Here is a 15,347-nt window from a genome sequence, read left to right as displayed (position 1 = left end):
CCCTTTTTTTTTTTTTTTTTAATTTTTTTCTCCAAGTCATTTTCTGTCTCAGATTTTGCATCAAATTTATCAAAACTGTGTTTCATGAATCGGCGCAAATTAAAAGGAGGCTTCGTAATTTGGGGGCTTTTCTGCTTTTATGTGTCATTATTCCTACGTAGCGTAAATGTTGGGAGTTTTTTCTTCTCCGCTGTGTTTTTTTTTTTTTCTGTGTGTAGAACATCCACTGCCTTTTAAGGCTGCGTTCCCACGATGAGTTTTTGGTGAATTTTTGACGCTGCGTATTTTCGGGGGGGGGGAAAAAAAAAATTGCAAATAACATATTTTAATTAATGAATGCAGAAAATCTATAACATCAAAAACTCACCAAAAGCTCATGGTGGGAATGTAGCCTAATAGTTTACGTAAAGTGGGTTTCATAAAAACTCACGCTCGTTGCTGGTTTAAAGGCGCTGATGAACTCTGCGGTTTTTGCCAATATTTTACCTTACGGGGATGCTTGGTGGTGACTCGATTATTATTAATTGATCCATACATTGTTCTGATCATTGCTTATTTCGGGAACAGCGCCACCCTTACCCTAATCCAGTGCGGGGGACTTTTGACTTTGACGGCCATATTTCCTTATACAATATAGGAACAGAGCTCGTCCTTCCCGCACCATAAAATCATATTTATGGCAAATATTAGGTCTACGTTATGGCAAATATTAGGTCTACGTTAAAGGTATTCTCTGCTTTTGGATAGGTACTGCTAATTAAAAAGGTCCCTTGGTTAAATCGGAAATCAGCTACAATCTATGGGAACACCTGTTTAGTTCCACTGCAGCACCCCCACAGGAAAAACTAAGTATTACACAGCGGATATTCAAATCAATGGGTGGCCTGTGTAATGTAGGAGAGGATGGGTCCTCCAGAGAGAGAGACGCTCTTTGTAACAGCTCTAAAATCAGTAGAAGAGATTAGTATCGTGAGCGGAGGACCCCCCTATATTAAATCAGATGTCCCAAATAGGGTATATTAAAATGGGTTTTCTAAATTTAAGAACTGTAGTGTATGGCCCTTTAAGGATCAGCACAAATCCCAGCGAATATTAAATAGCACATTGCATATTTATGTATATGAGAAAAGTGGCAACTCGATCCTTCTGATGGTGCCGGGCTTTGTCCCGTCGGTGAGCCGGTGGCAGAGGCTTCAATCAAGCTATTTGCAGAGTGGGCACAGCGCCCCTCCAAGCCGCTGCTCGCCGGTTCGGCGGACTGTGTTTTGTCAGTAAGTGCGCAGGTTTCTGATATTTGGCAGGATAACAAGGAGCGGGGAAGCGACATCTTCAAAGGATCAAATGGATTTCGAGCCTGACGGCTCACATCAAAGGCTTGGCAGCCGTTCAAGTGGTAGTTGGGGAATGCCAGTCACATGCTGGAAGTATATGTCAATGGTGGGCACAAGTGCAGCGTGGGGGGAGGGAGGTGGCAAGCTACATGTAACCCCTCTTCTCCTAACCTCTCATCTGGCACAATAAAGACGTGAGATTGGAACGTCGCACGCACGCGACCCTCCATGGGTTTGATCAGCGGAGGTGTTAGATTAGGAATGCCGTTATCTCTCCCTTCCAGCCAGTTCTCGGGATCCCAGAGGAAACGTCCTTGCCACAAGTAAAATCCATAAACTACTGCTTTTTTTTTTTGTGGATCCTTTCCGAGCCGCGTGGTTCACGAATAGAATTCGAGGACAGCAGTGAAGACCGACACCAAGGAAAGAGAATAGTCTGGAGTGTGGTGGCGAAATAATGGGGAGTGATATGTCGCCCAGTGCCTGGGGGGAAAGTTTAGGTGACCTCCCTTTTTGGTGCCTATGATTGATTTGATTCTGGTTTCACTGCCTAGGAGTGACTCAGAATTACCGTATATTATTTTTTTTTTTTTTAAATTTAATCATCTTATTAGTTATAACATTTAGGAAAATTTTTGATTAAAAGGGAAACTCCGCTTTTCAATAATTTTTGAAAATTAAAAAGAAGCACGCAAATTGGATAATTTTGTAAATCTGTTGCTTTTTGTACTTATTTATATGATTTTTTTTTTCCTATATATATATTCCTGACGGTTTTCCTGACACCAGCGAGCAGTGCACTGTGGAAGTTGAGGGGACAGTTACACAGGTGGAGCTTAGCAGTTAGGTCACATGACTGACAACGTGGTGAAGCTAAACTGTAGTCTGTTTCCATGGACACCAGTAGAATTCTGATTGAAATTTAAATTTGATGTGAAATTAAATATTTATATTTATGTTTTTCAGATGATTCCAGTGCAGGAAAACCCAACCATCCGCCCGACGGGCGTAATCCAGATTTAGAAGAGTTCTCCAACAAGCAATGGGGTGAGCCAGAAATTATTATTCATATTTATTTATTTATTTTTTTTTGGGGGGGGAGGGTGATTATGTAGAATATATACTAAAATAATGTTACCAGAACAATTCCTTGCAGCAGATTATCCCCATAGGCAGCATCAATAGTACATTTTTTTTGTAGGCAATAGTAAAAAGATAGAACGTTAAAAATAATAAAAATAATAAATTGTGATATTCTCACCTTCCGGCGGCCCTCACAGCCTCCTCGCGATGCTCCCGTTCCCAATAATGCATTGCTTCAATTGCTTAGCGGTCTCGTGATACCCACGTCATCACAGGTCATTTTCGCAATGCATTATTGGGAACGGGAGCATCGCGAAGAGCGGGAAGGCTGCGGGGGACGCCGGAAGGTGAGAATATCATGATTTTTTTTTTTTTTAACAGTGATATGGTGCCCAGTCCGTGGAGGAGTCTCCTCCTCTCCACCCTGGGTAGCAACCGCACATGATCCGCTTACTTCCCGCATGGTGGGCATAGCCACATGCGGAAAGTATGCGGATCAATTCATTCCTATGCGATTCCGCACAAAGAATGAACATGCTGCATTTTTTCCGCCGCAGAAAAAAACGCAGCATGTGCACAAAAATTGCGGATTGCATTCTGATAATAGGATGCTTAATGTATGCGGTTTTATCGCATTTGTATAGCGAAAAAACGCAAAAAATCCTGAACGTGAGCACACAGCCTTACAATTTGTATTTTAAATCTCATTTTTTTATACCTTCATTCTTTTTTTAATATAATATACAGTATGGTCCATAATGTTTAGTATTAATACAGTTTTTATGCCATAGAAGCCAATGGATTGGGTTTAAAAACACATGCTCCATGTTCTTTTTTTTTTTTTTTCTTTTTTCAATGGTTCCAGTCTAGGAAGGAATTTTCCTTTTATGAATGTCCCTTTCATTCTGTCGATCTCTTAAAAACCAATTAGTTTTCCCCCAAAAAACATTTATTTTTCTGCTGCGAAGGTCTGCTGGCTTCTGTACTGTGGGATTGTAAGGAGTATTGCGTAGAGTGAAGTCACCACCTCTGAATGTGGCCTTTCTTTGTATATATGAAGGGATGTTTGCAGCATATGTTCGGCGTTGACTTTGACAAGTATTTGAGTAAAAGCAACGGAAATCTATCTAAAAAAAAAAAAACAGTGAAAAATCCAATTGACAAGTAAACAGCATAAGTGATGTTATTGTAACAAATGTGCTGACTACGACGTCTGACGGTCGGGCTCAAGAGCCTCATTTATCCATATTTGACATATTTATATATACCTCTGCTCTCGGGTGGACGTATTCACGGGTGTTATCCATCATTTAGAATCCTTTTTTTGCCCCAGTGAATTGCTGATTTACTACGAGAGAACCCGTGTCCTCATATGGATAACTTAGAAGGTGGTTCCAATTTTTGAATACCCTTCTTTGAGCCAGGATGGAGAGGGACTTTGTAGGACAAGAGTTGTCCATGTATACTACGGATGGCCATTGTCTGCATGGAAATTTCCAAGTTCCCAGTTAACCTTGGCTGTTTACCTGTTGGGTGTGGATCCTCGAACCCAGACCGCAGGAATTATCTGATTGATGGAGGAGGTCTTTTGATGAGTCAACCTCTTTAGAAGACATTTCACCTGAAACTAAAGACAAAGGGTTACGTTAAAACCATTGTTTCAAAGTGACGTGTCAAAAGTGTTGATTGGGAGGTCCAAGTGCTGGGACTCAACCACCAGTCACTGAAATGAAATTCTGAGCACTGTGCCCCTATGGTTAGGATTGGTGCTGCTCAGGTCTCCTCAAAGAGGCGGACTTAGCTTTGAATGGACTCGTACACTTCATTGAACCCCTACACCACTGACTCCTTCAACCCAAGAAGATCATAGCTCAAGGAATGGGTGGAAATCTCAGCAACTTAGACCCCACTGATCAAACGATTCTAACATGTCACTATGACAGGCCAAAACTTTGGTGAAGTGCCAATTACTCACTTGTCTTTTGACAAGTTTCTGAGAAGTTGGATGTCACCACCATGACCACTATTACCACCAAATTCATCACAGTGTTACACACATTGAAGATTTTCTTTTTTATAGGAGCTGTAATGGTTGGGGTATTGAGGTAGTAGCGTTTTTAAGGACTTGACAGAAGAAGATATCTCATGGACAACCGAGGTTCTTGGGAATAGAAGCACTGGTCACTAAAGACATATAGCATGAGGTTTTTTGTCCAGTGCCCCAAATCTTTTGGCACCTGATAACCACATTCAGTTGGTGTTCTGGACATCTTCATAATCTAGAAACAGCCACCAGGAGTAATCCTTAATTTAAGATTAATATTCTTACGTATAATGTAAATATTTATTAAATAGAGTCATCTTTGTCTTCTCAGTTCGACCTCGTTTTACCCAACCGGCAAAAATGAGGAAAAGAGTAATTGCCCGTCCGGTGGGTAGTTCTGTTCGACTAAAATGCATTGCCAGTGGGAATCCCAGGCCGGAGATCACTTGGCTCAAGGACAACAAGCCTCTGACCACTCAAGAGATTGGTGAGAACAAAAAGAAGAAGTGGACCCTCAATCTGAAGAACCTGAAGCCAGAAGACAGCGGCAAGTACACGTGTCAAGTGTTCAACAGAGTCGGACAGATTAACGCAACCTACAAAGTAGAAGTTATCCGTAAGTACCATTCCTGCCATAGCGATGATGTTATCGGTAGGATTTTCCTGGCACCTTTCTTCTCTCTTCCGTATCAGCAGTGATGAGAAGCACATGAGCTGGCCAGCCTGGTGCTCTCATCTAAGAAAGGAGGAGACATCTGGTAGCAATCACCATTCAGCTGTGTAGAGACACTAAAAACATGTGTTTACACTAAAACCAGGAGCACAGACAGGAAAATGAATCAGCCCTCATCCCCATGTCAGATCTGGCATTTTCCTGTATCAGAACCCAGGATATAATAAGGACTACCGTACCAGGTCTAACAGTATACCTAACAACTTGTATCGGCTCCCTGAGACCTCTTGGCTGGGTGTCAGCAGGCTGCAATATAGTAATAGAAGGTATAACAAAATCACAAAGAGCAGCCAGTAAAAAATGAAAACTTTTACGAGGTGGAAAACTCTTGACGTTGGCCAGTATAAGACTAGTCCTCCTACCAGGGAGCCTGCCAGATACTTTACTTTAACATCTGTGAATCAATATTTTATAACCTTGAAAATAAATCATATATTTCTTAAAATGGCATGTCTGACTCATATTGTACATTCGAGAACTGGTTAGAAAATATTGGTTTCAGATTTAGAAATATTTCCCCTTTTAAATCAAAAAGTCCCTTGTTTAAAAAAAAAAAAAAAAAAATTAAAAGTTGGTGACAACTAATTTGGCCAACAATATTTTCTGTCCGGGAGTTTTCACCTACTGTTATAGCAAATGTGAAGCTCTCACTAAGGAAAAGTACAAACACTAGAAAAATTTAATTGTTTCATCAGAAAAGAAGTATATTTTTTGGGGGAACACAATTATTATTTTGGTAAGGATCAGCTTTACATTTTTTTTTTTGCAAGTTATAATTTATGTAATGTATTGCAGTTTTCATATTGGCCACTAGATGTCACCATAAAGCATATGCTCTAACAGCAATGCCACTTTACTGCCTGCTGTGAAATATCACATAATTAGTCCACACAGGAGAGAATTGCTGTGGATTTTACCTAATTTTACCCATTTTCTACAGTGCAGATTTTAAATTTTATAACATCTTTTTTTTTTTGTATCGGGGGTAATGTAGGAAACAAAAGGCACTGCAAGTGGACTTATGCCATAAGTGGTTATGCTTCACTGTAATACAAAAATACAACAAATCTTTTTATTTCCTTCATCAGAGCGAACAAAATCTAAACCCATACTGACGGGCAACCACCCAGTCAACACCACCGTGGATTTCGGAGGCACCACTTCCTTCCAGTGTAAGGTCCGTAGTGACGTCAAGCCGGTGATCCAATGGTTGAAGCGGGTCGAATACGGCTCCGAAAACAAGTACAACTCCACTATCGATTTCGGTGGCCAGAAATTTATCGTCCTCCCTAATGGAGATGTTTGGTCTCGGCCTGACGGCTCTTACTTAAATAAACTCATCATAACACGGGCAAAAGAAGAGGATGCCGGCATGTATATTTGCCTCGGCGCCAACACAATGGGATACAGCTTTAAAATTGCATTTTTGACCGTATTACCAGGTAAGATGAAACAATATTTTGTAAAAAAATATATATATTCTAATGACGATTTTATATAGACACTGTAGCGGCAGCCATCCATGGACTAATATTTGAAAGATTGCCATCTCGTCTCTCCACCCACAAAATAGCGTCTGTCTACGGTGGCCCACAGTACCCATAATGCCCAAACCCATTGGCAATGTCCACATACAGTATATATATTCAGACTGCGTTATACCCAGAAAGTATATAAACTCCACCCCTTTGTAAAACGTGGCCTAACAGCTGTCAGCTGTATGCTTTAAAGAGTAACCATCATTTTAATTTTTTTCCCCCCATAAATCAATAGTATATGTAAATCTAAGAAACCTTGTAATATATCTTATGAGAAATCTGCTTTTCTCCTCTTGGACTGATCTTTCATTTTTAGAGTTCTCAATTCAGGGGTAAAATCTGTCTGTTGTGAATGCAGAATTCCCCATTACTGAGAGAGGGCATGACAGTTGGTGCCCATAAAGTTCTATGGAGAGGGGAGGAGCCTGAGAAAGGAGATGACAGTTGGTGCTCATAAAGTTCTATAGAGAGGGGAGGAGCCTGAGATAGGAGGTGACAGTTGGTGCTCATAAAGTTCTATGGAGAGGGGAGGAGCCTGAGGTAGGAGGTGACAGTTGGTGCTCATAAAGTTCTATGGAGAGGGGAGGAGTTAGGGGCAGAACCTATTTTTTTAGTGCTTTTTTTTCCATATCACAATCTTTATTAAAAATTAAAAACATGGAAATCTTGCCATATTCTTCACATTGGCGACTGGGCTTTTTTTTTTAGACTCCGACTTCCTGTTGTTTCTTAAAATCCACACATACATTACAGCAATGAACGGACTAATCCTATTTTTTTTTTTTTTTAATTGAAGCGTCTAATAAGCGTGTGCAAATGTCATTGGGAAGGAAGGGGAAAGCAAGTGACATTATCCTTTGTGGTTGGTTCATTATGTGTTATCAACTGTGTATAGAGTCATTGAAACCCTGCATCTTATGATAAGGAAACTGATGTAAACTCTTCCTGAAATGACAGGAAGTATGAGTAAAAAAAAAGCACCAGTGTGAAAACTTTTTCTTTAAATACAGATCATTATATAAAAAAAACAAATAGTAAAAAAGAAATTATATATTTTCGTACCGTGTTAGCCAATACATGGAAAAATATTAAGAATTGAGCATCCTCAGTGGTTGATGCCTTTTTAATGGCTAATTGAAAAGATGGTCACAAATTGCTAGCTTAGTACATGTAACACAAAAACAAGATTTGAACAATATGTGATAACTTAAATATACTTAGTTTGAACAGAGCTTATTCGTGCCGAGCAAACAATAGATAAAATGGGTTGTCCAAAAAAAGTTAAAGGGAACCTGTCACCTGAATTTGGCGGGACTGGTTTTGGGTCATATGGGCGGAGTTTTCGGGTGTTTGATTCACCCTTTCCTTACCTGCTGGCTGCATGCTGGCCGAAATATTGGATTGAAGTTCATTCTCTGTCTTCCATAGTACACGCCTGCGCAAGGTAAGATTACTTTGCGCAGGCGTGTACTACGGAGGACAGAGAATGAACTTCAATCCAATATTTCGGCCAGCATGCAGCCAGCAGGTAAGGAAAGGGTGAATCAAACACCCGAAAACTCCGCCCATATGACCCAAAACCAGTCTCGCCAAATTCAGGTGACAGGTTCCCTTTAATGAACATAATATGCTGGGATGGTTTGCTTAACACTAATAAGCACTGCTCAAGCTTTTATAGTGGCTTCCATTCAAAATTCAGCCATGACAGCTGTCCTATAGTCTAGAATAAGGTCGCATGCTCGTGAGATGAGCAGTATGATGCTATGTAGAGTACTCATGCCGCCATATGGGGCTTAGTATATTGAGGCAATGATAACCTAAAAGTAGTGAATCCTAAACATTAGCATAATGTATGATATGAGGCATACAGAGGTACAGTAGGACCCCAAAAGAAGCCTATAAATGCCCCCCTATTATGGCTCTGTACATGAGTATACGGACTGAAATTGCATAGTAAGGAACAATTGTGCCGGGCAATTATCTGCTTGTGTATCTCAAAGACCCAGATGAGCACCACGTCGTCAGGCACAGCAGACTCAGCCATATAAAACTTTTCGCAAACCAACAGCATAGTTGAAATGATTGGCTTGTTGACATTAGAGAAAGGTATTAGTGACAATTGACCACATCTTATTTCTGAGCCGCTCCTGACGGCCAGACTCACTGCTGAGCGATGGTATTTTCGGAACCACATGTGGCCGGAGAAGGGTTATTCTGTTAAAATAAGGCAAAAGACAAAATAAAACAGAACCTCGGAGATCCGCGTCGAACAAAAGCTAACTGTTTGCTTGTCCTTTAAGACATTAATGGGACACCTACAACAAAGCCTCATTTGCTGGCGGCGCATGTTGCTGTTTGGCAGATGTTATGTTATCAGAAAACTGTTGAGCACTAGTAGTCAGTCGTTCTGCCTGACATCTGTTTTTCATTTTTCATTTTCTGGATTTAATCAGATGCATCCATATTATTTTTTCAACTTTTTTTTTTCTCTTTCTATCCTCCATCTACAGATCCGAAGCCTCCCACAGCACCTGTGAGCATGTCGCCCAGCAGTCTTCCATGGCCTGTAATTATCGGGGTTCCAGCCGGAGCAGTTTTCATATTTGGGACTATTCTCCTATGGCTTTGCCAAACCAAGAAGAAACCATGTTCTCCTCCAAGTGCGGCTGTCGTTCATAGACCTCAGCCAAGAGTATGTATACCGCAGATGGTGGACAAAGACTGCATCTCCTCCATAAACTATGAGGAGTACGTTGCTCAACAGCAACATTTACTTCCCCAAGGACCTATTTTGGCCAACGGAGTGGCATCAAAAATGTACCCAAAGATTTATACGGACATCCATACCCATACGCACTCTCATGTCGAAGGCAAAGTTCATCAACATCAACATATTCACTATCAGTGTTAATTGCTAGACACAAAGAACTTTTTCTTCTTCTGCGGTACCTCAAATTAAAAAAAAGACTGCCTGGTTCAGCCTACACTGCCAGTAGACATGAAAATGTAATGACTAATGGATTCATGAAGGATGATAGACTCTCCGAGTAATCGGGGACATTGTTGCTGTTTTTGTTTGTTTTTGTATTTTTATTGGAAGCACCGTGCTCCACCATTGAGTGGGTCATTTACTGGTGCTGTACCCCACTCAACGTCACTCATGCGCACTAGTTCAGTTCTCACATTTGTGCCTTTTTTGGTTCCCCAAGCTTTAGGTACTGGTCAAAGTTTGGCCTTCGCGAAAGGTCCACCGAAGTATCGACTAACTTGTATGAAGGCAGTATTTTTTTACTTTAGACATGAGCTGGCATGTTCAGCAGCGGAGAATAGTTTCTTCTTGAGTGAATTAATGTTCTCCCATGTTCCTGCTTTCATGTAGTCAAGTCTCTCCTAGACTTCCCTACGTCTTCTTGGTGGACATCATGGTTACTATAGAAGATCAAGCACAGTAGAAGCTGGAAGACTTATAGTAGACTTATAGAAGTCTAGAAGTAGACTTACAGAAGACATATAGTATGGATCCCCTAAGACATGTCTCTCGAAGCAAGGATCATCAAGCTACGACTTGCCTACTTTGGACACGTCATAGGAAGAGATCAGTCACTGGAGAAGAACAGAAGAAACAAGGCAAAGAAGGCCAACAACCGGCTGGCTTGAAACAAGATAACGGCAGAGAAGACCCTGGTGGACCTATCTAGGCTTGCACAAGATCGATCTTCCTACAGATCGTTCATCCATCAAGTCTCCATGGCTCAAGATCGAGCCGAAGGCCGTTATATAATAATAATTATAATAATAATAAAAAACCAAAACTGCTTAGGATAAAATGTGGATTAAAACTTTTTCTTAAAGAGTATTTTCGGGGAAAAAAATGTTAGTTAGTAAAAGCAATAACATTTCACCGTCTGCGAAAAAAATGCCTTATAATCAAGACTATATCGAGTACAGACTTTATACAGCAATTTCGTGACTATAGAAAAATGTGTAATTCTATATAGATTTTAAACTAAAGCCATGTATATTTAATTTATTTTGTTAAACAGAAAAAAAAAATGTCTATGTAAAATATTATTTTCGACAAAATGTAAATTTTTATTATTTTTACTATTTTTTTTTTGTTTGTATGCCTATTCCTAATGTGACTCCCAAACCTCCCTTATGAAGCAATCTATAATGGCCATTTAAAGAGTCCGGTACAGGGCAGGGGGGTATTTACTTTTTTTTTTTTTTTTTTAAGTTGTCAGATTCCTCACACTGCCCTTATTGTCATCGTTAAATGGTTCCCCAATTCAAAATGATGTTTTTTTTTCATACTTTTCTCTTGACAATCGTGTACAGAATATCCCCCTCATTTCTAAAGCTTTATAAGACATTTGGTTTAAAAAGTATATTTTTTACCTAGAGCATAAAATTATCGTCTGTTCCTCTTCAGCCATTTTTATTTCATTTATCAATTTGATCATGTCCAATTAAAAAAAAAAAAAATACATTTTTAGAATTAAAAAAAATCCATGGTTAATTTCTAAGACTCGTTGAATGAAACTTGTTAAAAAAAAAATTCAATATTGAAATTAGACAGATTTACTCAGCAGTGAACAATTTTTGCCGGCTGACATTCCCAGATTCGACACAACCCAAAGTATATATCTAATTTGGTCTGTAGAAAATTAAGACATTGAACTATTTTTGTTTTAGCTCAACTTCGATAAATTTCTTTTAAAAAAAAAAAATTGTGGAGTTGTAGACCATTAAAAAAAAATTGGGAAGGATTTTGGGAAAGACCCGTGTCTGCTATTCCGTGGCCCATTTGGAAGCTAATGCTTCACGGTCTAAGAAATTTTGATCAAAATTGCCAAGAAATCAAAGGGGAAGGCTGTAAGAAATAAACTGATCAGTATGTTTTGTTCCTTGAACCTCCAGTGATCAGTTGGAAACTGTCAGCAAGTGTTAAGATTCCCTGTGGCGTCAGAACACCCATTTTTCAGTTATTTTTGTGCTGTTTTTTTGCTCTTTTTGCAGCCCTTTTTTTGGTGCTTTCGTCTACAGTACGTGTTTAATAAAGTTAGTTTTCACTAAATATGCCGCAAAAACGCTATTTTGAAATTTTTTTCACTTTCTCATTGCTTTCTGTTGGGAGAACAAAACGCTGTAGAAACGCTGAAGAAATTGACATGCTGCAGATGTAAAAAATGCAGCTGTTTTCCCAATTCAGGAAGGATATAAAAAAAAAATCAAGAGTGTGCATGAGATTTCTGAAATCTCATAGCTTTACCTGGTACTAGATAAAGCGGCTTTCACTTTTCATTAAAAAAAGCAGCAAGAAACGCTGCAAAAATACAGTGTGTGAACACATGCAGAGGTTGCCTGTTTGTAAGACAATCCCTACATGTGTTGCGGCTGTCAAACAGCATACGCGGGGACTCGAACATATTTTCAGAACCCGAGCATGCTCCGATAACACCTTATCCCAGCACGTTCACTCATCATTGGAATAACCCCTTTGCTTTGGATTTAGAAGTGAGTTCCAGGGTGTTCAGCACCTGCACAAAGTGGAAGCAGACATGTTATTAGGCTAGCAAATATTGAAAAAAAGGAAAATAAAAAAATGTATAATGTACATCATAGTGTGTGTATTTAAATAAAATAATTGCCATATAATTAAAATATATATATACATATTTATATATTTTTTAACCCCAATTTTGGTTTGCATTCAGAATATCTTGTTCCACTATATACAATGAACCCAAATTTTAGTTGGTCCCACCTCATCGTAGAATAAAATCGCATTACACAATTAATTTAGTGTTCACACATAAAGAAGAGGAAACCTACAATGTTCATTCAGCACAAACAGGGCTGTGGAGTCGGTAAGCCAAACCTCTGACTCATCAATTTCAATGAAACCGACTTCACCAAAATAGGCTCCAACTCCACAACTCCAACTCCACAGCTCTGCCAGGAATGTGGAGTCGGTAAACCAAACCTCTGACTCATCAATTTCCATGAAACCGACTCCGACTCCACCAAAATAGGCTCCAACTCCACAGCACTGCCAGGACTGTGGAGTCGGTAAACCAAACCTCCGACTCCTCAATTTCCATGAAACCGACTCCGATTCCACCAAAATAGGCTCCAACTCCACAACTCCAACTCCACAGCACTGCCAGGACTGTGGAGTCGGTAAACCAAACCTCTGACTCATCAATTTCCATGAATCCGACTCCACCAAAATAGGCTCCAACTCCACGACTCCAACTCCACAGCCCTACCAGGACTGTGGAGTCGGTAAACCAAACCTCTGACTCCTCAATTTCCATAAAACCTACTCCGATTCCACCAAAATAGGCTCCAACTCCACAACTCCAACTCCACAGCACTGCCAGGACTGTGGAGTCGGTAAACCAAACCTCTGACTCATCAATTTCCATGAATCCGACTCCACCAAAATAGGCTCCAACTCCACGACTCCAACTCCACAGCCCTACCAGGACTGTGGAGTCGGTAAACCAAACCTCCGACTCCTCAATTTCCATGACTCAGACTCCACCAAAATGGGCTCCGACTCCTCAACTCCCGACTCCACAGCCCTGAACACAAAGTGGTAAATCCAAGTCCTGAATGATGTTTGCCCCAAAAAATGCAACTAACTCTATCAAGATAACTAAAAAGTTAATTTATCAAATATTCAAAAACCTCCGACTCCTCAATTTCCATGACTAAGATTCCACCAAAATGGGCTCCGACTCCAAAACTCCCGACTCCACAGCCCTTAGCACAAAGTAGTAAATCCAAGTCGTGAATGATCTTTGCCCCCCAAAAAATGCAACTGACTATCAATATAACTAAAAAGTTAATTTATCAAATATTCAAATATTGTACAAATTTTGGTGCAAATCTTTAGCTAACGTCAATTAAAATTATGCCTAAAAATCAGTAGCTAAGCCAAGGCAAACATTTTAGTGTACTATTAAAAAAAAAACATGGAAATATTCATCTAATTTTGTTAGGTGTGTTTGTACAGTTAAAAATAATAATCCCAACTTCTGGGCAAAAATATCTTTTTATAAGATTTTATTTTTGGTAATGGCAAAAAATGTTTTTGTTTTTCTGTTTGTAAATGTTAGAATGTTCCTGTTGTATCTAATGAAGCTCAATGTCTGATCTCTGTAATATCTCCTCCCTTTATGTTTTGTGTTATGGTTATTTTTTTTTTTTTTTGCAATTAGATATGTAAAAGTGTATATTATACATTTTTGTATAGTAAGACGTGTATAAAAATGTGCCATATGGAGCTTTCATAAAATCTGCTTATGGTTCAAAACCCAGTGGCTTATTTTTGTTTTTTATTTCCCTTTTTGTACCTTTATGTATTTTTGTATATTTATTATGGATTGTTAGTCAAAATATATATATATATATATATATATATATATATATATATATATATATATATATATATATATATATATATATATATATACATAGACACACGCACACACACACACATATATATATATATATATATATATATATATATACACACACACTGCTCAAAAGAATAAAGGGAACACTTAAACAACAGTATATAACTCCAAGTAAATCAAACTTCTGTGAAATCAAACTGTCCACTTAGGAATCAGCACTGTTTGTCAATCAATTTCACATGCTGTTGTGCAGATGGAAATTATTGGCAATTATCAAAACAGACTCAATAAAGGACTGGTTCTGCAGTTGGGGACCACAGACCACATCTCAGTACCAATGCTTTCTGGTTGATGTTTTGGTCACTTTTGAATATTGGTTGTGCTTTCACACTCGTGGTAGCATGAGACAGACTCTATAACCCACACAAGTGGCTCAGGTAGTGCAGCTCATCCAGGATGGCACATCAATGCGAGCTGTGGCAAGAAGGTTTGCTGTGTCTGTCAGAGTAGTGTCCAGAGGCTGAAGGCACTACCAGTAGCCAAGCCAGTACACGAGATGTGGAGTGGGCCGTCGAAGGGCAACAACCCAGCAGTAGGACCGCTACCTCCGCCTTTGTGCAAGGAGGAACAGGAGGAGCACTGCCAGAGCCCTGCAAAATGACCTCCAGCAGGCCACAAATGTGCATGTGTCTGCACAAACGGTTAGAAGAATATTTAGGATGGAGAGTCCTCAGTGGTTGATACCTTTTAATGGCTAACTGAAAAGATGGTAACAAATTGCAAGCTTTCGAGACTGCACAGGTCTCTTCATCAGGCAAAGACTAAAACAAATTCTGAAGAATCACATATTTATGCACAACATGGCATAGAAAAAAAAAGGGGAAAAACCATGGATATTCTTCTATCTACTGGCTAACACAGTACCAAGATATATTTCTTTCCTGTATCACAAACGGTTAGAAACCGACTCCATGAGGATGGTCTGAGTGCCCGATCTCCACAGATGGGGGTTGTGCTCACAGCCCAACACCGTGCAGGATGCTTGGCATTTGCTACAGAACACCAGGATTGGCAAATTTAACACTGGCGCCCTGTGCTCATAAAAGCAGGTTCACACTGAGCACATGTGACAGACTGGAGACGCCGAGGAGAGCGATCTGCTGCCTGCAACATCCTTCAGCATGACCGGTT

The 15,347-nt window shown here is 39.7% G+C and overlaps 1 protein-coding gene across 1 annotated transcript in view; it reads left to right on the top strand.

Moving 5' to 3' along the window:
- Window positions 1-14,057, top strand: part of FGFRL1 (fibroblast growth factor receptor like 1) — a 170,482-nt gene extending 156,425 nt beyond the window's left edge. The window contains exons 4-7 of the mRNA XM_069744916.1: window positions 2,298-2,378; window positions 4,790-5,074; window positions 6,280-6,633; window positions 9,240-14,057. Of these exons, the coding sequence (XP_069601017.1) occupies window positions 2,298-2,378; window positions 4,790-5,074; window positions 6,280-6,633; window positions 9,240-9,640 (1,121 nt within the window). The 3' untranslated portion in view covers window positions 9,641-14,057. The remainder of the gene's footprint in view (window positions 1-2,297; window positions 2,379-4,789; window positions 5,075-6,279; window positions 6,634-9,239) is intronic.
- The last annotated feature ends 1,290 nt before the right edge of the window (window positions 14,058-15,347 follow it).

Source organism: Ranitomeya imitator, chromosome 1 (genome assembly GCF_032444005.1).
Source record: "Ranitomeya imitator isolate aRanImi1 chromosome 1, aRanImi1.pri, whole genome shotgun sequence".
NCBI lineage: Eukaryota > Metazoa > Chordata > Amphibia > Anura > Dendrobatidae > Ranitomeya > Ranitomeya imitator.
Note: the sequence above shows the minus strand (reverse complement) of the source record. Positions and strands in the feature narration are given on the sequence as shown.